This window comes from Carassius gibelio, chromosome B24 (genome assembly GCF_023724105.1).
Source record: "Carassius gibelio isolate Cgi1373 ecotype wild population from Czech Republic chromosome B24, carGib1.2-hapl.c, whole genome shotgun sequence".
Classification (NCBI taxonomy): Eukaryota; Metazoa; Chordata; class Actinopteri; order Cypriniformes; family Cyprinidae; genus Carassius; species Carassius gibelio.
The window spans coordinates 10,659,061-10,684,764 of NC_068419.1; the positions used below are offsets into that span (position 1 = coordinate 10,659,061).

At 35.2% G+C, this 25,704-nt stretch overlaps 3 protein-coding genes across 12 annotated transcripts in view; 2 read left to right on the forward strand and 1 right to left on the reverse strand.

The window, feature by feature from the left end:
• Window positions 1-6,540, forward strand: part of ctdspla (CTD (carboxy-terminal domain, RNA polymerase II, polypeptide A) small phosphatase-like a) — a 36,028-nt gene extending 29,488 nt beyond the window's left edge. For all 4 annotated transcript variants that reach the window (XM_052595870.1, XM_052595869.1, XM_052595867.1 and 1 more), the window contains 4 exons: window positions 334-390; window positions 2,199-2,291; window positions 3,496-3,681; window positions 5,626-6,540. In XM_052595870.1, the coding sequence (XP_052451830.1) occupies window positions 334-390; window positions 2,199-2,291; window positions 3,496-3,681; window positions 5,626-5,751 (462 nt within the window). In that variant the 3' untranslated portion in view covers window positions 5,752-6,540. The remainder of the gene's footprint in view (window positions 1-333; window positions 391-2,198; window positions 2,292-3,495; window positions 3,682-5,625) is intronic.
• Window positions 6,541-6,684: 144 nt separating this feature from the next.
• Window positions 6,685-20,890, forward strand: LOC128013135 (advillin-like). Of its 6 annotated transcripts, XM_052595859.1 has the most exons (21): window positions 6,685-6,980; window positions 10,162-11,300; window positions 11,556-11,635; window positions 11,799-11,873; window positions 12,657-12,850; window positions 12,934-13,042; window positions 13,241-13,351; window positions 13,447-13,652; window positions 14,635-14,713; window positions 14,808-14,906; window positions 14,997-15,150; window positions 15,272-15,372; window positions 15,462-15,599; window positions 16,599-16,757; window positions 16,985-17,164; window positions 18,022-18,167; window positions 18,260-18,404; window positions 18,712-18,900; window positions 19,756-19,815; window positions 19,979-20,215; window positions 20,537-20,890. In XM_052595859.1, exons 2-21 carry the CDS (start codon window positions 11,189-11,191, stop codon window positions 20,648-20,650), a joined length of 2,688 nt encoding a protein of 895 aa, XP_052451819.1. In that variant the 5' UTR covers window positions 6,685-6,980; window positions 10,162-11,188; the 3' UTR covers window positions 20,651-20,890. The 6 variants fall into 6 exon arrangements, with proteins under 6 accessions (XP_052451819.1, XP_052451823.1, XP_052451818.1 ...); XM_052595863.1 differs by lacking the exon at window positions 10,162-11,300; XM_052595858.1 differs by lacking the exon at window positions 6,685-6,980 and having other exon boundaries at window positions 9,911-11,300.
• The window catches only part of plcd1a (phospholipase C, delta 1a), a 61,551-nt gene continuing 56,737 nt past the window's right edge, over window positions 20,891-25,704 (reverse strand). For both annotated transcript variants that reach the window (XM_052595866.1, XM_052595865.1), the window contains exons 13-15: window positions 23,090-23,225; window positions 22,853-23,002; window positions 20,891-22,771 (exon numbers count right to left, since the gene is read on the reverse strand). In XM_052595866.1, coding sequence (XP_052451826.1) covers window positions 22,683-22,771; window positions 22,853-23,002; window positions 23,090-23,225 — 375 coding nt within the window. In that variant the 3' untranslated portion in view covers window positions 20,891-22,682. The remainder of the gene's footprint in view (window positions 22,772-22,852; window positions 23,003-23,089; window positions 23,226-25,704) is intronic.

The window sequence follows — 25,704 nt, forward strand, 5'->3', positions numbered from 1 at the left end:
GTCTCTTTCATCATCTCCCAGTGCTCTACAGCACGTCTCCTCCTCTCTCTCCCTCCGCTTTCTTAAAAAGCGTATCAAGTCTCTTTTCAAAGACGCTTGCAGTTCCAGCTCCATGCAGTCAGCTGTCAGAAACACACACGCTCAAATGCACACACTCATGCACATATACACTCAAAGAAGTCTAATTGAAAGTCTTGACTACAGGTAGCTGTGAAGCGGTGCATGCCTCCCTCTGGCACTCTCAGAGAACAGCACAGCTCATACAGCTGTAACATGCTTACAGTGGGTTTCAAACAGGCTCCTAATGTGTGATTTCCTGTTTTGTGCCTGCAGCCCATCAGCAACGCAGACTTTATTGTCCCTGTGGAGATTGACGGGACAGTTCATCAGGTACCGTGCAAATGGGTTCAAATGTAGCCATGGGTAAATGGTCACACTTTGTCAGCAACAGGTTATTAACAAAGCTCTCGCCCCCTTTGAATCTGGACTGTGTTTTTTGTCTTGCAATGTCACCTTAACCTTGACAAGCCATATCATAAATTTAAATGAAAGGAATATTATGGGTTCCATACAAGTTAAGCTCTATTAACAGCATTTGTGGGATAATAAAAACTAATATATATGTTGACTTGTCCTTTATATATATATATATTTATATATGCCTCAGTGTGTAAAAAAAATTACACACTGAGGCAGTTACAATGGAAGTGGATGGGACCTATTTTTCGAAGATTTACAATTATTTTTATTAAAGTAATAATTAACCATTAAAAGAATAAATTTTAGTTTACTTATAAAATGCTAAAACGTGCAATATTTGAGGCGTAAGGCTGCACAATCCATCATTTTTAACAGCTGTTTTGGGGCCCTGTTAAACATACTTGTTAAATTACTGCAGTAGATAAATTTGTGAAATTGGAACTTGACACAGAAAATGTTATTTAAGTGATTTTTACATTAAAATCATGTTAACACTTTTGGTTACATCATCTTGCAGATACTATATTGTAAAAAAATAAATAAATGAATTAATAAAAAAAAACTGCAGCTGCGGTTGCCAGATATTTACTGTAAAAATACAATAGAAACTGGTTTTAGGTTTTACAGATTAAAATTTAATGTACAATAAAAAAGTATACTTTATTAACTGTAACTATGTTACTACGTCAAATTAATTAAGATGTTTTTACATGTTATAATATAATGACAACCACCTTAAAAATACAGATGGTAAAGACTAAACTATTTTAGCTTGTTCAAAAGCTTAGGTAAATACTAATAGGTGCATGATGTTTTACAAAACAGCATCATTTTAACATGTGACATACAAATAAAATCATATAAATTGTGACAAAAAAAAATCTAATATTCATAATTGATAAGTTGTTTTTCTATAAACCATTTACCATAAACCAATGAACTGTAGGATTTGTACAGTTAAAACTGTGATCATTTTAAAGTTTATTTATATTTTCTTAACAGTTATGTATTGACCTTGTTCAGCTGCATTATAAGTTTTCAATTTTTGCTTCTTTAAATAAATAGAGTGAAAATTTGAAATTCGGTTTTATGTTAATCAACATCATGCCACATAAAGCTCAACTTCTACTAAACCTGAAATATTCCTGTAAAAAAATAATTAAGAATTGCTCCATCAAATACATCTCACTGTTCTGTGCATTCTCTGCTGTATTAAGATATTTTTCCAACATGTGTCCTCTGAGGTTTTGTCTTTTCATCTCTTAAGAAGCAGTAATATGTGAGTGGCCCCAAAGGGTTCATGCTAAATCACAGTCTGAATCTGAACTCATTTCCTTTTTATCATTCTCCTCGAGTCACTGGGTACGATGTAGTCAACAGCACACGCTCGAGGTAACTAACTTGAAGTAAACAAATGTCACCAGTCTGAACACAGCCGAAAGAGTAAACACACTTGAGGGGAGTCTGAAGTCTGTTGATTGTAAATCTGTGTGTGAGTCAATATGGGCTCATTTGTTGCTGGAAAACATCTGCGAGGTGGCTGGTACCTGGTTCAAGTAATCCAGGATAGGCTTTGTGGATCAGGGTCGGCCTGTTCTTGGTTACTTGCACTGGGTTGCAGCAACTGAACTACAAGTTGAAGACTGAAACTCCACAAAAAGGTTTGTTGAAGATTCAAAGTCTGCAGAATTCCATCAGTAATAGCTGTTTGTTTGAAGGTCTACGTACTGAAGAGGCCTCACGTGGATGAGTTTCTGCAGAAAATGGGCGAACTGTTTGAATGTGTTCTTTTTACAGCCAGCCTGGCTAAGGTAAGATTTCCTGAGTATTCTTTAGACTGCATGTAAACCATCTTTAGCACTAAAAGCTTGCAATTATAGTCAGTATTTTTCAATATTTGGTCAATTAGTCAATATTTTACAGGCTCGACTTAGCAATGGAAGTCATTTTCAGTAAAAGCTGACGATGTTAGCATTGTAATGTTCATGAGCCCAGTGGTTCAACAAAGTTGAGAAAAGTTGAATGTTATGCAAATAAGTGATGGAGTGAAGTCAGTGGAGCTCACAGCATCCATCTCCTGTGAGATACTCGCCGAGGAACTTTAATGTTGTTTAGAGCGATTTTGCTGATCTCTGTAATATTTATATATACCTTTATAATAAAAAAAAATAATGTGTTGGAAACTGAGTCAGAAAGTTTGCAGTGAGTTTGGTTCATGCATTGATAATCATTTATCTTGCTCATGAGGTGATGTGTTATGCACCATTGGTAGTAATATAAAATGCTTTTCCTGCCAAACGTTCATTTTCAGCAGCAAAAAAAAAAAAAAAAAAACACTGATTAATTGTCAAAATAGAATCTTATTTTATTGCAAATTTATCCCATGTTTTCAATAGCTAGGGGGAATTAAACAGATTTGAATCCATAAACAAAAATCTATATATAAATCCATATGTTTTTTGGATTGAGTTTGAAAAAAATGAATGTATTATTTATAAGTAATTTATTATTTATTTGTTACTATTTTTTTCTTTTTGCCTGAGTTAGAGACATTATTATTTATTTATTGTTTATTTACTTAATTTCTACATTTTGAATTAATTAATTCATTATTAATATTATGATTAAGTTAGTCAAATTATTTTATAAAACTTATATATTACTTCATGTCAGTTTTTTTGGCTGGAATTGTGTCAGATACATAGTGTATGCTATTTATTTATATATTTATTTAATATATAAATATGAATTAATTAATTCATATTAAATTATTATAATGATTACGCTCAAAACTATTTAATGTACTTTTTCATGGTTTTTTTGGGGGGGAGGGGCTGGATTTGAGTCAGATATGAATTTATTTTATTTGTACATATTTTTATTAAATTTATTTTTTTTATTCGGGACAGAGATAAAAGTCTGATGTCTTCTATGCATAAATGCAGGCAGGAGAAGTTAGTCTGTCTGGTCATAGTGTAACTGTTGTATTGTTGCATCTCTATCTTGATCTTGTAGTATGCTGACCCTGTAGCAGACCTGTTGGACCGTTGGGGTGTGTTCAGGGCCCGGCTCTTCAGGGAATCCTGTGTGTTCCACCGGGGGAACTACGTCAAAGACCTCAGCCGACTGGGCCGAGAGCTCAACAAAGTCATCATAGTGGACAACTCACCTGCCTCCTACATCTTTCATCCAGAAAACGCTGTATGTGTCACTGAGGACCTCAACTGCATTTGATTCGACATTACAGCTTCAGAATACACTATTACTATATAATATAGGTTGCAACGTGACTCCTAGTGCATTCATTTATATCTTTATCCCAGAATCATTTTTTTCCAGTGGAACTAATGAGGTAGAACCCAGCCACTGGCACTTTACACTCATTTTTCAAAACTTCTCATTAATTATAGATATTAATCTAACGGAGAGACCTGAGGAAGAAAGCTGCAGTTCTATTGTACCTCAGTGCTGTCACCTCCTACACACGCTTGCATCCCTCTGCTTAGAAGAGAAGCTGTTATTCTGTATTCAAACTAATGAGCTGAAGGTGCTGATTAAAGCCTGTGGCAAAATAAGTTGGTTGCCAACCCTCTACATTGCGATTTAATGGAGCCACCGAGTATAATTGATGCGCTACATGTAAACAATATTCTTTCTTATATTTTCCTGCCAAAATAATGGAGTTCCATTGGAATTTTTCAGCTTTTAAGAACTGCTGGGTTCTCTGGCAGTGGGCGTAGCTTATGTGCAATAGACAACCTCATTGGCTGATGCTCACCTATTATCATCATCCCTGTAACGCCACCCGATTAATATTCATGAATCCAGCGGCTTGTTGATCCTTAGTTTGTTTTATATTGTTCTTATTAGTATAATTTTAGTATTATTATCTTACCATATTACCGTATTATTGTTTAGTTACTAAGTTTAGTTAAAATTACAAATATGCATTCAAGTTTGCATTCTAATACTAAAGTTCTATAATTGAATGATACTTGAGTATACTTTCAGATAAAAATAAATAAAAAAGTTGTGCCATTTAACACACACACACACTCATATATATATATATATATGTGTGTGTTGGTAAAATATACATATTAATATAAATAAAATATGCATTTATGCACTATGGCGAAGTTTGACTGGCTGACAAATGTTCTAATCTAAGGTTCGGTGAATGTAGTTCCAGGCTGCTCTTGACTGCATCACACGTCTGTATCACTTTGAATGAAATTTCAAATGATTTCAGTTATTTCAAACGTCCTTACAGTCTACAGCAGCAAAAGAACCAAAACCCACAATGGCACTGGCCAAACAAATAAATATAGTAAACAATTGGATGAAAACGACAGATCATTTCCATGTTAAACATTTGCTTCACATTTGGATGGAAACCCAGCTATTGTTGTGGAACAGCTCAGTTTGCAGCAAATGCTACGAATGTGGGTCACACATTTAACAGATGTACTGTAAAATATAATGATAATCTAATATTAATAAATTAGTATTAATATTTTGATTGTATTTAACACTTTATTTTACAGTGAAATATTACAGTTCTGATGTTTCTTATTGTGTTTTTAGTCACAATAAACATAATACAATAAGAAACCAACAACAATAATAACATTATTATTAGTTATATTGATATATTCTTTTTTTTTTTTTTTATTGCCATGAATTCCCTCCCATCCCCCCCAAACTGTGCATCCTTAGTACTTTCATATTTTTAAACAGACAACTATTAAGTATTGGGGGATATCAATGGTCTAAAGAGGCCTTCTATAAAGAGTTTATATATATATTTTTTTTTTACATAAATATGTTATTGAACACATTTCGAAATTTCCCTCTTCAGTCTTGCTAGCTGATAAAGTCTTTTCTGTGTGAAAAATGCAAATTCGGTCATTATTTATTCACCCTCATGTTATTTCAGATCTTTAAAATATGACTTTACTGTATGTTCTTCATGAAGTCATAAGAATTTTTATTTTTTGGTGAACTATTCCTTTTTCTTGGGGTTTCTTATGCCTTATAAATGGTAATCTCATTTATAATCTAAAGAACTGCAGATTGTTTAAAGCAACTAAATCAGAAAAGCGTTTTGAGCTTGGTCTTGTAATGGTGTTTGTGTGTCTGCAGGTGCCGGTGCAGTCGTGGTTTGATGACATGACAGACACAGAGCTGCTGGATTTACTGCCACTGTTTGAAGGCCTGAGCAAAGAGACGGACGTTTACAGTGTGTTACAGAGCCTGAAGGCCAGGTAGCATACGGGTCCAGCACTGCCTCGCAAACACAAACACCCCCTCCAGCTTCTCAGGCCCTGGCCTCTAGAGGACACCACTCACCCAACAAACGCCACTCCATCTCCCTCAATGGACCAACGGCCAACAGAATTCCTTGGCAAGCAAATATACAGTATACACTTAGTTCATTTCAACTTTTGATGCAGATTTAAAGAGAAACACAAGAGTTTACTATTCTTAAGTATATTTACCAGGAAAAAGAACAAGACGTACTATTTTCTGGACCGGCGTGAAAACGGAACTTTTCTTTTTTCTTCTGTTCAGGCTATGCAGGCAGTCTTTTGAGTGGCGTTATCTGTAGTTCCAACAACTGTGATTTACTTTTTCTCGTTCTCTCGTACCAAGTGCCTTCTGACTTGTTTTTATGGGGACACAAATGAGTTTTTGTACGCTGCATATTTACAGTTCGAAACCTTTAAACAAACACTTGCTGTAAGAGCGAACGTTTGAGTCTTTTGACATTCGTGAAGACTTTTCTGTGACGGTCAGGAGGGCCCTCCATTGGACTGAATGATATTATCGGAGATGATGATGTCATTATTTTCTTGGGTTCTTGTATGCCTTCGAAAGTATTGCATATAAGCATTGTGTTCAAAAGAAACGTTTGCATCTATTACCAACTGTGATTTGAATTAATAATACAATATATTGTGAAAAAAAAAAACTAAAGTTGATCAACAATCCAATACGTCAGGATCTGAAATAAATAATCATCATTATTAAAATAAAAGATGCAATCAATATAAAGAATGGCTTACGTTTGTGACTATTTGTGTGCATTGCACTTGATTGAGTTCCAAAGGGATGCTGGGAAGCCATGAGTGGAATACTTAAAATAAGTCGATTGTACACCATCTTTACAGTGCAGTCAATTTAAATATGCTCGGTTTTCCTCAACAAGATTTTGTGTGGAGAATGGAGTGCACAGAAATGTGGGCTGTGTGAAATGTAGTTAATGAGCAAACTCTGAGCGCTCGGTTAGTTTGCTGCATGATCTGCCATGGACTTTAAGCGGTTCACTTACAGAGCAGCAACCAAAATGCCACTTGTGACAGCAACTAGTCATTTCAGGTGGTAAAACTTGGAGAAAAGTGGGTATTTTCTCACCGTAGCCATGGAAATAAATGTGGTGGCGGTCAGTTGTGCATTTATACATTATTAAATTCTCTTCATCTTAGAGTTCGAGAAAGGTAAGAAAGGTATTTCATAAATATTTAAATGTGTGTCTCTTTATACTGTGAAAGCGAAAAGTAAAATAGCTCGACCTGTACTGACTCTATTGTTGGTGTAACCTAATGTAAACCATTTCTCTGACTTGCATAGAACTAGACCAAAATTTGATTCGGCATATTTTACAGAAATAAAAAATGTGTCAGAAATTCCTGATCACAATGATTAACTTAAGAATATCCGAATATGGTACTTGGGAACTTGTGCGAATCACCTGACCTTGAGCTTTATGCCTTGTGTGTTTTACTTCTTGGGGATGAAAACAGCGCTGTGTGTTTGAGAGTATAAAATGACATTTTTTAATTTTGGTGCTGTCCGAGAAATGTTTGCCTAAGGTGTCTCTGGGACGGTGAATGAAAGGAACAGCTGAATATGAGCTCTGTCATGTTGGGTGGCTGAAATGAGTCATATCTGTTTGCTTTGCTATTGTCATGAATGTGTGTGTGTGTGTGTGTGCATGTTTATGAATGCTGTATACACTGTTTTATGCAGTTAGTAAGGAAAATACTCTTGAATCCTAAAGGTTGCTCATTATACAGTGTTAAATGCAGGAAAATTAATTATTTATTGTTCCACCAACATATTGCATGGGACAATAAACACTGATTACCTAACTAATGATATTGGGACAAACATAACTAGTTTTGCCTTTTCATTGAGTTTCTTCACATTAGAGCTTTTTATTGATTGAATCTGAACGTCTTGACATTGAAGAGAGAACATTTTTTTCGAGAGAAGGAAAGAGATCGTCTTGTTCCGTTTAAACAGACTCTTGAAAGGGTGGAAATGAAGGGGGAAAAATGAATTATTTTAATTTTGTAGTTAGAGGGTGGAAAATTTGGAAAAGAATCATCACAATCTGTACCAATTACATTAAAAAAACATATAGCCATATGTTACACGATTGCTGATATATTCATATTTGACCTATGGCAGATGATAGATTAAAGATGGATCTATAGACTGAGAGAAAAATAGACGAATAGATGGATAGAGAAATAGACTTAGATGGGTAGATATTGTAGAAAAGTAGATAGATGTATTGTATAGACAGGCAGGTAGGTCGGTAGATGGATAGATAGAAGGATTGATGGACAGATACAGATAGACAGGTAGAGTAATAGATGTGTGTATATAGGTCAGTAGATGGATGGATGAATGGATAGACAGATTTAGGTAGGTATGATACTGTAAGTATGTGCAGGGTTAGATGTATACAGTAGATGTATAAATAGTAGATAGATGAATAAATGCATGGATATAAAGGTTAGACATAGAAAGAGATGGATAGACATATATAATAGAGTGGTAGACAGATGAATGTATAAGACTAACTGTAGATGGATAGGCATACAGGTGGATATACAGTATAGATCTTGTTAATCAGTAAAACTGCTGTTATCACTCCGGAAAGAACTTTTTGTTCCTGGTTATAAATGCCTTTACACTTTACTGCACACACAATACCTGGAGAGCTTGTTCACCCGCCTCTCTCCGTCTTCCTCAGAATGGCAGTCTGGCCTGCAATTAAGGTGCAGCCTCTAAACTTAATGAAGCTCCATTTTGCCACTTATCTTTATTTGTTGGTGGCTGATGGGCCGTCTGCCATAGGAAGCCTCTGATATCTGTCCAAGAGCCTCTCGCAGGGGATTCGTTCGCTCTTTCTCCCCATCTGCTGGAGTGGAAGAGATTAATCACTGTCTCCTCTCTCTGGCTCTCCTGAGTGTCTGCGAGGCGTTCCCGTCTGAAGCGCTCCTTGTGATCTGAGCGTGAAAGAGCTGAGACGCAGAGCTGATGTGAAGAGAATCCAGAGCAGGAGAGAGACTTCAACTTCAGACCAGCTTGTTTCCTCTAACTGAGAGAATATGTGATAATAAAGGAGATTCACAATTCATGGAGAAGTTTATGAACTATCAGTTAGTCTTTACCTGTTCCAAACATACAGTATATGCTATTCTTATTTCTGTGAAACACAAAATTAGAAAATATCAGTAATGGTCGCTTTTTTCATGTTAATGTGTTCAAGCTTCAATAAGCATGCAAAAAGCTTCATAAAGGTAGTCCATATGAACCATGCATTTCGTTATTTATTTTGTCACTGTCCCAATAGCTGCTGTAAAGCAAATAGCCCTTTTCGCGGAATTTCGTACCTGTTCAATAAATTTACTCATTTCCAGAAGAGAAGTATGGGGAAGTGTTTGAAAGAAGAAGAAGCCATATGCGTAGATCTCCTTCAGAGTGATTTTAGAAGTGTTATTTGAAGGTAAAAAACAGACATACAGCTGCTTTAACTGCTGAAGCCGAATCGTAAGTGAAATAAAAAGTAAAGCTCCGATTAGGAAATTCATTCAAGTTTATAGCAACATGAGGAAGAGTAGCTATTGTGATATAATGTTTTAGCTGAATTATTACAAGTCCTCCTTTTCTAAACTCAACCAGTTTCAAACAACTGGAGGTTGGAAAAATGTATTAGCATCTTTTTTTTTTTTTTTTTTTTTTTTTTTTTTTTTTACAGACGTCTTTTATTCTTTTCAAGGCTCATTTGTTAGATCAAAATGAAGCAAAACAGTAATATTGTGAAATACTATTACAATTTAAAATAACTGTAATAATAGTTTTCTGTTTTCATGTATTTTAAAGTGCAATGTTTTCCTGTGATGGCAAAGTTGCATTTCAGCAGTCATTAGCCTACTACAGTAACTCTTCTCGTAACCCTTCAGAAACATTTGATTATTATTATTATTGTTATTATCAGTGTTGAAAGTCTTTTTCAGGATTCTTTGGTGAATAAAAAAAGTTAAAAAACGGTATAAATATAAACTTTTAACATCAGAAATGTCTTTACTGTCACTTTTAATCAATGCATGCTTTATAAATAACAGTATTATTTCCTTTTGTTTGGTACTTCTTCTGAAACAATAAATAAGAGTCTAGATTCTAAATTCTTAAATGTATTGATTTAATTTCTTATGATTATTTTGGAATTACACAACAGACAAACATGCTTAGTTTTAGCCTCCAGTTATTGGTTTTTGTGTTGGTTTATTTATGTGGGGATATGTGCATAAGAGGCCAAAATGAATTCCTGTTCTTGTCCATATAAAGTTTAGTTTGTGTATTAAGGTGTGTTCTCACCTGTAGGGCTGGACATATACAAGCCCTTCCCTGATCAGAACACATTAACAGTGTACAGAGAGAGAGGATAACACTCAGAGAGACTGGTTATAACTCATTAATACATTACTGCGCTGAACAATACCTCTGTGCAAGGCCTACAGGTAAGAAAAACCTTAAACTATCAGTTGATCACGTACATATACAGTCCTTGAAGGATATGTTATATAATCCTAATTATGATACAGTATGTGCCAAAGTTTTACTTTTTTAAAATGGACTCATAACATCAACAAAAACAGGTTACATTATCTTATTATGTTAACTAACCTCTTTGCAATGCAAGGAAACCCTCTTAATGACTCGTTGATGGAATTTATACTTGGTTATATTCCAGATTAGATATTATTTGCAACAGAAATGTATGAATTTGTCATATCAAATCAAAAGATCCTGATTTTTTTTACTCACGCTGGGAAATACGAGACTAATCCATGTCATCGATTAGGATTAATGGGAAAGCCTGTGCTGACTATTGTTTAAAAAGCTTTGTCAATAAACAGTAAAGCCAGTCATTCAGGAGAGAAAGCACACAAAACTATTAAATATGAAGTGCTTGTACAGTAGATAGTGCTTTTTCATTAGTAATGAGCTGTTTGTTAGTAGAGCAATCATGAATGTTATTAATGTAACACGATCATGCAAAAGATGAAATGCTATTAAGACTGGATCATATACAGTATGACCAGCAGTTTGTCTATTTTCTCACTATATACCATTTTCTGATTCTATATTTCTGTTTGTTTGGAGTGAATTAGCATATTAGTAGATTTTTTACGACTGGATTGGATTATTCTGGATGCTGTCTTCTACATCCTGCTAAATTGCTCATGCTCCACCCTCAACACTATATTTCAGTCAATATTCTCGCGCCCCAGTTTCTAAGCAACAGTTGTGCTGTGATTATGGAAGGTCAGCATTTCTTTTCACTGTAAGCCTTGCGTTTTATGAGAGGAGAACGGTTGCTGATGTGTAGTTGTTGTTTGTTTTCACTATGCTTCTAATAAGATTCACAGCTTGTCTGAATCTGCCTTTTAAATATATTCTGAAGCAAAGCCGTTTGCTGGACACGGATGATGAAACATCTCAGAGACATTTTGGCCAAAGTATGACTCCACAGTTGCGAAATATTTCACATAATTTGTAATGTGAATAGTGACGTTTTAAATGAGTGCCTCAGTGTTAGGAGTCAAGCACCTTTAAAAAAAAAAAAAGTTTGAATTTAGAAATGTAGAATTCAGTTAAAATTTAGATTCACAGTGTCAAAATGTGCTTCGGCGTACCTGACGTTTTATTGTCAGTTGTGATGCATTATGCTGTGTTGTAATTCAGAGAGATTTAGCATTGAGATTTCTTCTCAGAATACAGGAGAATGATGGAAACTCAGGATGAGTTAAAAAACATCCAGCCAAAACCTGGCCTGCAGATCTGGACCATCAATGTAAGAAATCACTGTTGTTTTCTCCAATTAAGCATATATATATATATATATATATATATATATATATATATATATATATATATATATATATATATATATATACACACACACAAACACAAACAAACATTGTATTAATGTATTATTTTGTTTTATGTTTCTTCAGAAAATGAAAATGGTCCCTGTCCCAGAGCAAGCACATGGAAATTTTTTTGAAGGTGACTGCTACATTATTCTTAATGTAAGTGAGCTGGTATTCAATCTTATTCACACGACACTCTTTAGGTCATTTTAAATAGTGCTTTTAGAAAGAGTTGCTCCAGTATTTGTAGTGCTCCAGTTGACAATAAATGACTAGAATTTATGTCCTTTGGAACACAGAGGAAGTTAACATTATGGATGTTTTAATGCTGCTCTTTTCCAGTCATAATCAGTGATGATTTTTTTTCTGATTTATTAAAAATAGTGCTGTCAAACGATTCATTGCATCCAAAATAAAGGTTTTTGTTTATGCAATATATTTGTGTGTACTGTGTATATTTATTATTTATATATATAAAGACACACACACACAGTATATATTTTGAAAATATTTACATGTATTTACATGTATATACTTATATTTATATTATTTATATAAATAATATATAATATATAAACATTACATTACATATTTTTCTTAATTAGACACATGCATGTGTTTGTAGTTATATATACATAATAAATATACACAGTACACACATATATTATGTAAACAAAATCTTTTATTTTGGATGCGATAAATTGTTTGACAACACTAATTAAAAATATATTATTCAAAGATTTTTATTTTTTTATTATTATAAGTATTAATGTAAATAAATACGTAATTCTAAATAAAATAAATAGATTTTAATTAACATGAATACTTTCAGATTAATTAACTTTTTTCTTTCTTAATATTCTATAATATTTAAATTATTAATTTATTATTACTAATGATATATGTTCTTAAGCACATGTATGAGCACATGTCTGTCTTCAGGTGAGCAACAGCGCCACACAATCCGCTGACATCCACTACTGGATAGGCAACACGTCCTCTCAGGACGAGCAGGGAGCGGCAGCCGTCTATGTGACCCAGCTGGATAAGTGTCTCGGCGGCAGTCCGGTTCAATACCGGGAGGTCCAGGGATGTGAATCAGTCAAATTCAAAAGCTACTTCAAGAATGGCCTCATGTGAGTGAAATAACAACATTTTGGGTTGCTCCTACCAATTCCATGACAGTATGATTATGTCTATACTTTCCTGTTCCCTGTAGATATAAAAAAGGAGGTGTGGGATCAGGATTCACACATGTGGAGACCAATGTGTATAACATTCAGCGCCTGCTTCACGTCAAAGGAACCAAACACGTGACTGCAAGAGAGGTGAACTGCTGTAGCGGACACGTCGAATCACAAAACTACAATAGTGAAGGCTCACTCCATGAATATTAAATAGTTGATACTTGCTTTGTAATCTTACAGGAGCATACAATTACCGACCCTAAATATGTTAACGGAGATGTGTGACAGTGATAAAGGCAACTAGTGTACATAATTTCATTCAAGTGTGTTTGTCTGCAGGTGGAGGTTTCCTGGAGCAGTTTTAATCTAGGGGACATATTCCTGCTGGACATGGGAAAAACAATTGTACAATGGAATGGTCCTCAAAGCAACAGACAAGAAAAATTGAAAGTAATTGAAGAAATGGGGGATGATACTGTGCTGGATATAAAATAAAATGTTGTATGGATCTCCATTGTTCTCCTGTCCTCTCCTGTCTTTCGTAGGCCATTCTGCTGGCTCAGGACATCAGGGACCGGGAGCGTGGAGGCCGGGCTCAGATTGGTGTGATTGATGGTGGGCAGGAAGAAGCCTCTCCTGAGCTGATTAAGATCATGACATCTGTTTTAGGTCAGAGGACTGGACACCTGAAAGAGCCAATCCCTGATGATAAACCAGACCAAAACCAGACCTCCAACGTCAAACTGTACCAGTATGAACACTTCAATCTGTTTGCATTATAAAGTCTTATTCAGGATGGCATTGTCAATCTATCTATCTATCTATCTATCTATCTATCTATCTATCTATCTATCTATCTATCTATCTATCTATCTATCTATCTATCTATCTATCTATCTATCTGTCTGTCTGTCTGTCTGTCTGTCTGTCTGTCTGTCTGTCTGTCTGTTTATCTGTCTGTCTGTCTGTCTGTCTGTCTGTCTGTCTGTTTATCTGTCTGTCTGACTGTCTGTCTGTCTGTCTGACTGTCTGTCTGTCTGACTCTCTGTCTGTCTGTCTGTCTGTCTGACTCTCTGTTTATCTCTCTATCTGCCTGTCTGACTGTTTATCTGTCTGTCTGTCTGTCTGACTCTGTCTGTCTGACTGTTTATCGGTCTGTCTTTCTGTCTTTCTGACTGTTTATCTGTCTGTCTGTCTGTCTGTCTGTCTGTCTGTCTGTCTGTCTGACTTTTTATCTGTCTGTCTGACGGTCTGTATATCTCTCTTTCTGTCTTACTGACTGTTTATTTGTCTGACTGTTTATCTGTCTGTCTGTCTGTCTGTTCGTCACCTTTTTTATTGCTCTATTGTTTTATTGTGCTATCATTTTAGCATCGTGCCTGTCTGTCTTTCTATTGTCTTTCTTTTTATCTTTTTCCTGGCTGTCTATCATTCTATCTATCATTCTGTTTCCATTTTATCTATCGTTTTATCCTTCAGTCTACCATTCTATGTCGTTCTATTGTTTTATTATTTTGTCTGTAGTTCTGTCTATAAGTTCTATTTATCTTTCTATCTATTGTTTTATTTTTATGTCTTTCTCTCTATCATACTATCTATTATTTTATATTTTTATTGTTATGTCTGTCTGTTTGTCTGTGCTATCTAGCTATCTCTCTCAATATATCATGATTATTTGATGTTTAGAAAGCTGATAATTCAGAATTAACATCTAAGCATTCTGTTATTCTCAGTGTATCTGATGCCAGTGGTCAGCTGTTGGTACAGGAAGTGGCTACCAGTCCACTGACCCAGGATTTGCTGAGTTCCACTGTGAGAGACATGATGTCTACCAAAACACCCACAGTATCATTATATGATGCACCGCTATCTGTGGATTACTCTAAGATGTATGTTTTGTTTGCAGGATTGCTATATTTTAGATCAAGGTGGCAGCTCAGTAATGGTCTGGAAAGGAAAAGCAGCATCAGATGAAGAGAGGCGCTCAGCACTGAGTCGTGCGGTTGTAAGCATCTGTGTTTGACTAGTAGTATATTTATTTAATATCACTACTCTATTGTGTCATAACTGGTGCACACAAATATTCATTTCTCAGAGCTTTATAAAAGCGAAGAACTATCCATCCAACACAAAAGTTGAGGTTATGAGTGAAGGAGGAGAATCTGCCATGTTTAAACATCTCTTTAAGTCCTGGAAAGAAAAAGGTCAAACTCAAGGACTGGGAATGACGCATTCAGTAGGAAAGATAGGTGATTCATCATTCAGCATTATTTCTCATGTGAGGGTGTAGATGTTTCAACACTGTCGTGTTAGTATATGCATCAATCTTTTATTTTGTCAGACTGATTGTAAACACACCTGTTATTGCAGCTAAAGTGGATCAGGTGAAGTTTGACGTCATGGAGCTTCACGCTCAACCAAAGCTGGCTGCTCAGGAGCGGATGGTGGACGATGCCTCTGGACATGTTCAGGTCTAATAAAATGATATAATACCTGAACTCAGAAGTTTGGTATTGTTACCACACCACAACAGACAAATGCTGCTCTCTTTTGTGTTCAGGTTTGGCGCATTGAGAACCTTGAACTGAAGGAGGTAAACCCAAGCACATATGGACAGTTCTATGGAGGAGACTGTTATCTAGTGTTGTACACCTACAACAGAGCCAACAAACCACAGTACATCCTCTACATGTGGCAGGTGAGGAGCATAACATGCATACTCCATTTCCAACACAATATACACTGAAATTAAGTTTAGTCATGTTTTAATATGTGGAGACAACATAGTTACAGATCCAGTGGCCCAACATAAGTACTTTAGGACCATAAATTCAAACAAATTAATTTAATTCTACTAGATAACAAATTCTGGGGAAAAAAAGTGTCAATTGTCATAAACAAATAATGCTATATATTTTCTGAAAGCTACCTTCCCTTCTGAGTGTTATTTTGCAGTGACTTTGAAGTTTGGTTGTTCTCCACTTTTTTTGAGAAAACAGTTTACTATAAAAGTTTTTGTGCTAAATGTTGGGGAAAGTTATTTTTAAAAGTTATGCATTACAATATTACATTACTCCATAAAAAGTAACTAATCATGTAACTTGTATGTAACTGCATTATGTTACGTTTGTGTAACCTTTTGTAATGGGCTAGGCTTGCTTATTTGTTTTTTAATAAAAATAAAAAATATATATTTTTGGCAACTATAAAGGCCCTTTCACATCAAAAGTGAAATTGATTAATACTTTGCGTAAACATTTTGGCGGCGTTTAGCAAATCTTCCCACATAGTGACGTAGACATGTGGGGGCGTGTTTAAACAAGCTGTTTTATGGACAAGTCTAAAATTTTAAAAAGAATATCTCTTTGGATTTGAGACTTTAGTCTTTGCAACTTTACAGATCTTCATTATGCACCAAGAGCTTGTAACACTCCAAAGAGAAAAATTAAAAGCGCATCATATGACCCCTTTAAAATAAATGTCACTTTAATATTTTGTTATATAATGGCATTCATTTAAGTGTGACATAAGTGGAGCCACTGTATATAAAATGTATTACATAGCTACAGTACAAAATAAACAATGCAAATTGAATATACAGATATTCACATGTATTGCAGAAAAGCTATAAATACACAACATTACAATCTGGATGTACACATTGAAGATCCTATGACATGAAGCATGTGTTCTCCAGGGTCGCCATGCTACACAGGATGAGGTGACGGCATGTGCTTATCAAGCGGTGAATTTGGATAACAAATACAATGGAGCCCCAACACAGGTCAGAGTGGTCATGGGAAAAGAGCCCAGACATTTCCTGGCCATCTTTAAGGGCAGACTCATCATTTTTGAGGTGATTGTGCCTTCATTCCTATGGAACATATCACTCTAAATTGTAAATATTTTTTTTTATGATCTGAATTATTAACCACCTTATTTATTTACGTACTTACTGTACACTGTAATAGAATATATCAATATGATGTCTTGCAACTTTTGTAGTATTATATGGGTTTACTTTTTCTTTTCTTTAAGTATGTATCGATAAATACTAAATACTAAATGTTGATTGTTTCTTAGGGTGGGACCGGCAGACCGGGTGTTGTGAACCTTGATCCCGGTGCCAGACTCTTCCAGGTCAGAGGGACACATGAGATGAACACCAAAGCAACAGAGGTGCCCACCCGAGCCGCCTCTCTCAACACCAATGACGTCTTTCTGCTCAAAACTCAGCAGAATGTCTTCCTGTGGTATGGCAAGGCAAGTATAAGTATATATAAATATACGCTCATTAATTCAATAGAATAATTAAATCTAGCAATCATCAAATTATTGAAATAAATGCATACATACATTATCAGTTGACTAAAACTTAAAGGTATAACATTAAAACAAGCAAAACATAACAATTATAGTTTAGCTAAAATGTGTTATAATAAATATGCACTACTGGTCAAAAGTTTGGAATAACTTAGATTTATTTACTTTCTAAAGAAATGTCTTATGATCCTAAAGGCTGCAGTTGTTTGATCAAAAAGACAGTAAATATTTATAATGATATTATTTACAGTTTAAAAGAATCTCATTTATTTATAAAGCAAAATTCTCAGCAGTCATTACTTCAGTCTTCAGTGTGACATGATCCTTCAGAGATCGTTCTAATTTGCTATTTGGTGCTAAATTATTAATTATTATTGATGCTCAATTGTTGAAAACGTTTCTTAGTTGGAAACTGTTTTTGCTACTTTGCCAAAACATGTTTTTAAATGTATTTTTCATGAGTGAACAGTATTTATTTGAAATAGAAATCTTTACTTAGTATTATACACATCTTTACTGTCATTTCTGATCAATTTAATGCATCTTTATACAGTATAAAATGTTAATTTCTTTTTCCTTTCTTTTTCTTTCTTATGGCAAACATGGTAATGCATCATATTGAAAAACTGTTTTCAACACTGATAATAATAAATGTTTCTTAAGCACCAAATCACTGAGCAAGTGAGCATAAGAGACTAATTATTCCAAACTTTTGACCAGAAATTAATCATAAAAATAGACTTTGTTATATTTTACATCTCTCTCTTTCTATTTGTGTGTGTTTGGGTTTCTCACAGGGCTGCAGTGGAGACGAGAGGGAGATGGGAAAAGCCGTGGCTGATTTGCTTTCTGAGCAGGACAAGCAGATTGTGATGGAAGGGCAGGAACCAGCTGCCTTCTGGGTGGTTTTGGGAGGGAAAGCTCCATACGCCAGTGACAAGAGGTACAACCATAAAAGCAGATAAAGATGAGCTCATACTTCAAATCTAGAGTACAGTCAGTCATTTCCACTGACTTCCTCTGTATCGTCACCAGGCTGGAGACAGAAGTGGCACTCCATGAGCCTCGTCTGTTTGAATGCTCCAATCAGACGGGCCGATTCCTTATGACAGAAGTGGCTGACTTCACTCAGGATGACCTGGACGAGGATGATGTCATGCTTTTAGACACCTGGGAGGAGGTGGGCAGTGTGGGGTCCTGCCGTTTGCTTCTTTTGCATGAGGCTGCGGTGAAATGCCGGTGTCGCTCTGGCTTATGCAAAACATGCAGAGAGAAATAGTGTCAAACAATAACTCTGCTAGTTGTTTTGTGTATTAAATTACTCAAACCCAGGGGTTTTCAATATGATGGCTAAAGCAATTACAAAGAGAAAGAAAAAGAGTGTGGGAGTGGTCCTTTGCAAGAGGGTCATCAAAATTGGGGGTTTGTGGCATTAAAAAGCTCTTATATATCAATCTCTTAAATCCCTCTTCTTCCACAACCCTCAGATTTTCCTTTGGATTGGCAACTCAGCCAACCAGTACGAGACACAGGAGTCCTATAACAGTGCAGCGGACTATCTTAAAACCCACCCAGCGGGACGGGACCCTGGGACACCCATCACCAGTGTTAAACAAGGCTATGAGCCACCCACCTTCACTGGCTGGTTTAATGCTTGGGATGCTCATAAGTGGAGCGTGAGTCCAGCAGGAGGCAGTAATGCACAACAGATTCACTAACAAACTTAACGGGATCTTGAGAAGTTCTGGCCACATAATCATTTGTTGATTCTCATCTGATAATACATGAAAAATGTAAAATTTTTGCTTTCTTAATGCATTTTCCTGATCTCATTTTGCATGATTCTTCATTGTGTTTTCCCCCAAAACATTTTTATTTATAAGTTTAAATTATTATTATTTATTTATAAAAGTTTAAATATTTTATTATTTATATTTTGATGTATTTATTTATTATTAATATTATTTATCTGTATGTTTAAATATTTCTAAGTTTAAATTTCTTATTCCAGTTTTTTTTTTCTCAAAAACATAGTAATAATAATAAAACACATTTTCTCTTAAATATTGATAAATTTATGGAAGCTAGTTTCTTCCATGGGGTAAAAAAAAAAGTCATTACAAGATTTCGCTTACATTTTTTTTTTCTTACAATTATACATTTATATTTCATAATTTTGATTTTTGTGTTGCAGTTCTGAGATTTGAAATTGGAACTGCAAAATACAAAGTCAGAAATGTGAGATCTGAATCAGAATTCTGCTCTGGTGGAAACAAGCTTCCAAAATAATTGGTTGAACACATGTAAACCGATTTCACATTCAGACCACGCCCATTTTTCCCTGATGCAAAGAATCAGGTCCCTCCTACTTTTTTCTCATTGAATATTCAAATATTTAATATCATGAAAGTAAACCCGGTTACCAGAGTCATTTCATCCTGACTTTAAATACTTTTTATGTCCACCGTCCCACCACATAAGGAATTAATGTTACAAGAGAGACACTTTTTCAGTTTCACTCTATATTCTAGGGAGGCCTTTCATATGAGGAGATGAAAAGCAAGCTGGGTGATATTTCGCAAATCACTGTGGTAAAAAGCTTTAACCATACTGATTAAATGCTTGTCCTGATTCATTTACATTGATTATCTAATTTCATCAAATTGATTATCTAATTACATTTACAGTAGATGTCAATATGATCTACACACCTGTGTGCAAATCTAAACACAATATCAACCTCATTTCCTGTAGAATCTCAACAACACAAGTCTGAATAAGAAGACAGAAGGAGGTGGCTGGAGCTACAGCGCTCCTGGAGGGCCAGGAAATATAAAATCTCATAATCAGAGGATGTCCTCCTCCATCTCCAATGCACATGTAGACCAGTCTCCCAGCAGAGCAAAGCCTTCTGGGATGCTTCATTCCGAGCAGCTTGGTATAGCTCCTCAACATCAGCAGCCTCAAGGAGGGAACCCCGAAAAACAAGAGGTGGGTACCGAGACCTTTCTGTGATGAGATAAACTATAAAAAAGATCAGTGACTCAAAAAGTAGCTAATATATAGGGTTTCCTCCGAAATCTGAGAATTCTTTTTTTTTTTTTTTACTTTTCATCTCACATATCTGGCTATTTTTCTCTCAATTGTGAGTTTATATTAAAATCAGAATTGTGAGAATAAATATAAAAGTTGCAATTGTTTTCTTTTTTTTTTATCCTCTGGAAGAAACAAGCTTCCTTCCATACTATTGAGTTGGTCTTAAAAAAAAACAGAGCTTGAAATATATGTTTAAGGTTATTATCTTTATTTCAGGAATATTTGACGGATGCAGAATTTGAGAATCTCCTCGGATGCACCCGTGACAGTTTCCAGCGGCTGCCTAAATGGCGTCAGAACGACCTTAAAAAAAAGGCAGGACTGTTTTGAGTTGGTTTTGCTGTAATGAGATACAATCTGATCTTCATATTTATATGTATTTTGGCCTAGAAGATGGTCACCTATAAAATGTTTCGACTCAAAAGCTAACATGACCTAATAAAAATGCTTTGTAAATATCTTACACAGAACATCAGGATTATCCCAATAAAATAACTTTATCAGTTGCATGCAGTAAAACACATCTAAATGATTTTCAGGGCTAATAAAAACACAATGTATGGCAAGAAATGTTTCTGAGATGTTTAATTCAGTTTTAATGAATGCACTAGTTGAATGCCACATCATTTTAGAGTCAGTAAAGCTAGTTCTTTCCTGTTTAGGAGGATGTCAGAACAGGACATCAGGAACAGATGTTATTATGGCTTTATATTGCTGAAGTAGAACGTAACAGTTTTCCTTTAAGGCACATTAGATAAGTTAAGAACAACATAAAAATAGAAAGATTTCTAAAACAGGAGCAGATCAAAGTAGAAATACCTTATACCAACAGCAATGAATACAAAAAAAAACACCTTAAAAATAGAAAGCACAGCTACTGTTTGTAAATGCATAACTTTTCCTTTCTTTTACATTATACATATTTGTAGTGCAACACTTTTAATGTTCTGACAAGATAACTCAACACACTCATTCAGTTCAGATTCTTATATAATGTGATTATTATTGATAGCTGAACATGTTTATCAGAAAACAGTGGATAGCATGTACAGTATTGGTAATATGGGGTAAACGGTTCATTGTCCAATATCTGTATCCTGAGTTCATATAAAGAACAACTGAGCATAAGCCAACGTTAGTCACTGTAACTAACAAATATCAAACAATATTACACTAGTTCAACTCGTCTCACACAACACATTGTTAAGATTAAATCTTGATATAATTGCAACTACTCTTTTAATATAAAAAGGGATCAGTGTAGTATATTTTTAAATATACCTTCTTTTAACATTAAAATCGAAAACTGTTAGGTAAAACATTCTCCGGTTACGAATCTAAACTGAATTAGATAGGAATGACAATGGAATTCTTATGATGAACTTCAGCGTGGTAAAATGTGTTTTCTAAAAGTACTAGTGCTGTCAGATCGATTAATTGCAATTAATCGCATCTAAAATAAAAGTTTGTGTTTATATAATATGAGTGTGTATATGTATAGTGTGTATAGTGTGTTTATATTCATATGTATATATAAATACACATACGTACATGTATATATTACTAATCAAATAACTAATTGTGTTACTTAATGACTCTTAATGGAAAGTAATGCGTTACGTTGCTTTTTGTCACCTGTGCTCGGCTTGCTTATTTGTTTATTAAACAAAAAAAACATAGTTATATTTCTGGCAACTGTAAATACCCTTTTAAATCGAAAGTGAAATGAATAAACTTAGGTAGAGGTGTCAGTGAATACATTGGGAAACAAAGTAACTGGTGACAAGCATTACTTATTTGAAAAATAGAAATTCTCGCAAATATATAATTTCCTGTAAATTTCAAAGTAATGTGTTGCTTTACTAGTAACTTGATAAAAAGTCATCCGATTATGTTATGTGCATTACTTGTAATGCATTACCCGAGACACTTGTAGACACTAACTTTTATTTTGGATACGATTAATCGCAATTAATCGTTTTGACAGCAGTAGAAAATATTACTCTAACGGGTAGTCAAAAAATGTTCAAATCTTAACATTTAAATTAAATTTAAATAAAATATATTTTATATATATATTTATTATTTAAACAGGTTTTGTTTAAATGTATTCAATTTGCATGCTATGAAAAAAAAAATTTAAAGTCACAGTTTTTTTTTTTACCCCACCTGTTTTTCAAAAATGAACTGCATGCACTAATTCCATGAAGCTTTTTAAAGTACATGTCTGAACTCATAAGGTAAGAAGGAAAGGTCCCAATCTTATCCTAAAAGTGTTTGCACAGGACAGTTTAGCTGATTGTCTTGTTCAGTGATCTGCAAACTCTGACACTGTGGAGACTGAGGGGAATGTTGGAGTTTATTAGCCATCGAGAGCCATGATGTGTACAAACAGTCCCGCTGAAGGAATGAGATTTCCTGTCTTCGTGAGCAGAGGCACATGGCGATATCCTGAAGACAGAAGATAGGATTTATGGTGAACAAATTCACAATAACTGCACAACAATTTCTGGCTTATTTTCACTAGCTCACCATTCTGGATGCTGGTGAAGGGCAGAGTGTACAGGCCAATCAGGTCATTATGGGAAGCAGCGTCATAGTCCTCCACCACAAACCGCACCAAAGCCAGTTCTGGCACGTGAATAGTAAACTGGAACTTTGTGTTCCACTGAGGATTGAAACCTGTGACAAAAAACACTTCAGTGACCTACACTTTGGTAAAAAAGCATTTGTTCATTGCATAAGTGTAAATGGACTGTAGACACTTGCCATTGTTGTCAATGTGGTGTGTCTGTTTGCTGGCGTTGTCGTCGGGCACACCGTAGATCTCCACCCTGACCTGAGGGTCCACGATGGACTTCTCCTTGTCTTTATTGATCTTGGGCAGCTGCTGGGCTGATATGATCTGAACAGACACATACAAGAATTGGTCGCTGTTTGCATTGGTTTAGATAGGTCTGCATTTGGTTTGGTTTAATAACTTTAAAATGATTTAAAATAACGGATTTTATTTTTAAAGGTCCCATGATATGGATTATTTCCTTTTCTTTAAATGTTTTATAATGTTTCCCTATGTGTGCTTATATTGTTAGAATGATTTTTACATTTAAAATGTAGAAATAAAAAGCATTTTTAGATCCTGATATTAGCCCTCTGGCTTGAATGCTCTGTTTGAAGGGGCGTGTCTGCTGGGAGACTCCGAGTAAATGACAACTGTTGTGATTGGCTGACATCTTTGCATTCGAAATGCATAACATGTGGAACCCCTCTCAAATATATATATATTTTTTTACTATTACAACTGTCGAGATTAACAAATCGTGGAAGTGTTGATTATATAATTATTTTTTCGATCTTTTCTGTTTTAAGTAGACAGAGTCTGTTTATCCCGTGAATGCAGTGATCTCGTCATTATTGCAACACGTTATCTCACAAAATGCTTTCACCACAGCTAACAGCAAACACATGAATACAGTAAGAGCTCCGTTGTGCAGCCTAACAGCGTCATTCATTGTAACAGCAGTTTGGGCAAGTGTGCAGATATACTCGCGATGTGTAAAAGCTCCGGAAAAAAGCGAGCGTTCTTTGATCGCTCTCTGTAGTTAAATCACAATTTAAATAACAGGTTTGTTTCATGCTACTAAGAGAAACAACGTGAAGTTGATCGTTTAGTCACTGGCTTGATTCACTGATGCATCAGTATTAAAGGATTTAGAAAGAAAGTCTGTGTGAACTTGAATGACTAGCTACACATCAGAAATCACTGATCACAGATCAGGCATTAATGAGCACTGTTTACTCACTGTTTGTGGCGGTGCTGTCGAATCTATCATAAAAGTCTGTTTGTAATGCCTGTGCTGACATTGCGACTGAATTATATGTAAATATTTGGGCGGGCAAAGCAGAGAAAGGGGAGGTAACATTTCTCCTTATAACGCCACAACGAGGAGATTCAAGATCAGCCCGTTTGAGCTTCCATTTTCTCAAAGGCAGAGAACGATGGCAAAATCTTGATTTACACCGATTCAAATTTCTAGAAACTTGGGGACCATATACAGGCTAGGAGAACTCATATTAATCTTAAAAAACCTCAGAAAGTGAAATTTTCATGTCATAGGACCTTTAATGTACTAATTAATTTCTTTTTTATTTATTGTATCGGCCAGAATAACACTGTTAAAAGTAATCATTAGCAAATCACAAAATCTATATTTATTTTTCATAACGTATATTACAATTTTGTGATGCCTAAATTCACTTGTCACAATAAAATAAAAAAATTCGATGTTCAAGTGTTTTGAGACGCCTTTTTCTGCATGAGCCCTGAACACCAGAACACCGCGAGTACTGAATTGGGCTCTTTCACATCTTTTTTTTGGTTCAAACTGTGATTTGTGCTTGTTCTTTCAGGTGCAGGACGGACTTCGAGGAGAACTTCGCAGAAGAGAGCTCGGTTCAGCTCGTCTGAACTTACTCTGTTCAGCTTTTCCGCGTCTTGTGTTTGAATGCTTTAATGTTTAAATTGACAAGCGGTAAGGTTTAAGCTTTCGTGACGATGCGCAGCAGTGGCCCGTCAACTGTCCTGAGCATCTTTTTAGGCTGTCCTCAGCCAGTCGGTTATATAAAATATCAAGGTGAAAGTCATCATAGCTTGCTAATAGAGCTCCCAACCCAACTTTGAGAATAGGTTAACGGCAATATTTTTTTATCACCCGATAAGAGTGTCACGTTAACGCAGCATGTTAACGCCGATAACGGCCCACCACTAATTTATACACAGTATAGAGAGAGAGAGTGAGACGTTTTTTCAGATCAAATACATAGCTGGTTTTCGTGCACTTCAGCAAGTCATTGACATTTTTTCCTACATTACTTATTTTATTCTTATTCTTTTTTTGTTCAGTCATTTAATTCAAATATGTATTTCTATATTTCTGCCCTTTTAAATTATTTCTTTTATAAATTAATAAAACAAAAATAAGGAAACGAGTCATAAAGTGTACAATAAAGCACAATGAAATCCTTATATTATAATCAAAATAAATATAAGTTTAAGGTGTAATCTTTCGATTGTCCTGCAGGTGACCGCATAAATCTGTTTTCTTATGATTTAGCAATTAGGGCTTTACAATTACTCCAGAGCACTCGTAGATCTACTTAAGTTACGATGCTTTTGGGAAACAGACCTTAATATTAAGATCAGTCGTACGATCGTTTTTACGAACTTCTTAGGCTTACGAAGCTTTTGGGAAACCAGGCCCAGAATAACACTTAAAGCTGCGGTAGGTAACTTTTGACGCTCTAGCGGTTCATAAACAGAACTGCTTGCGTCTTGCGGAAGAACATCGTAGCCGGAACTACTTCTCTGTGTTTATGTCTATGAA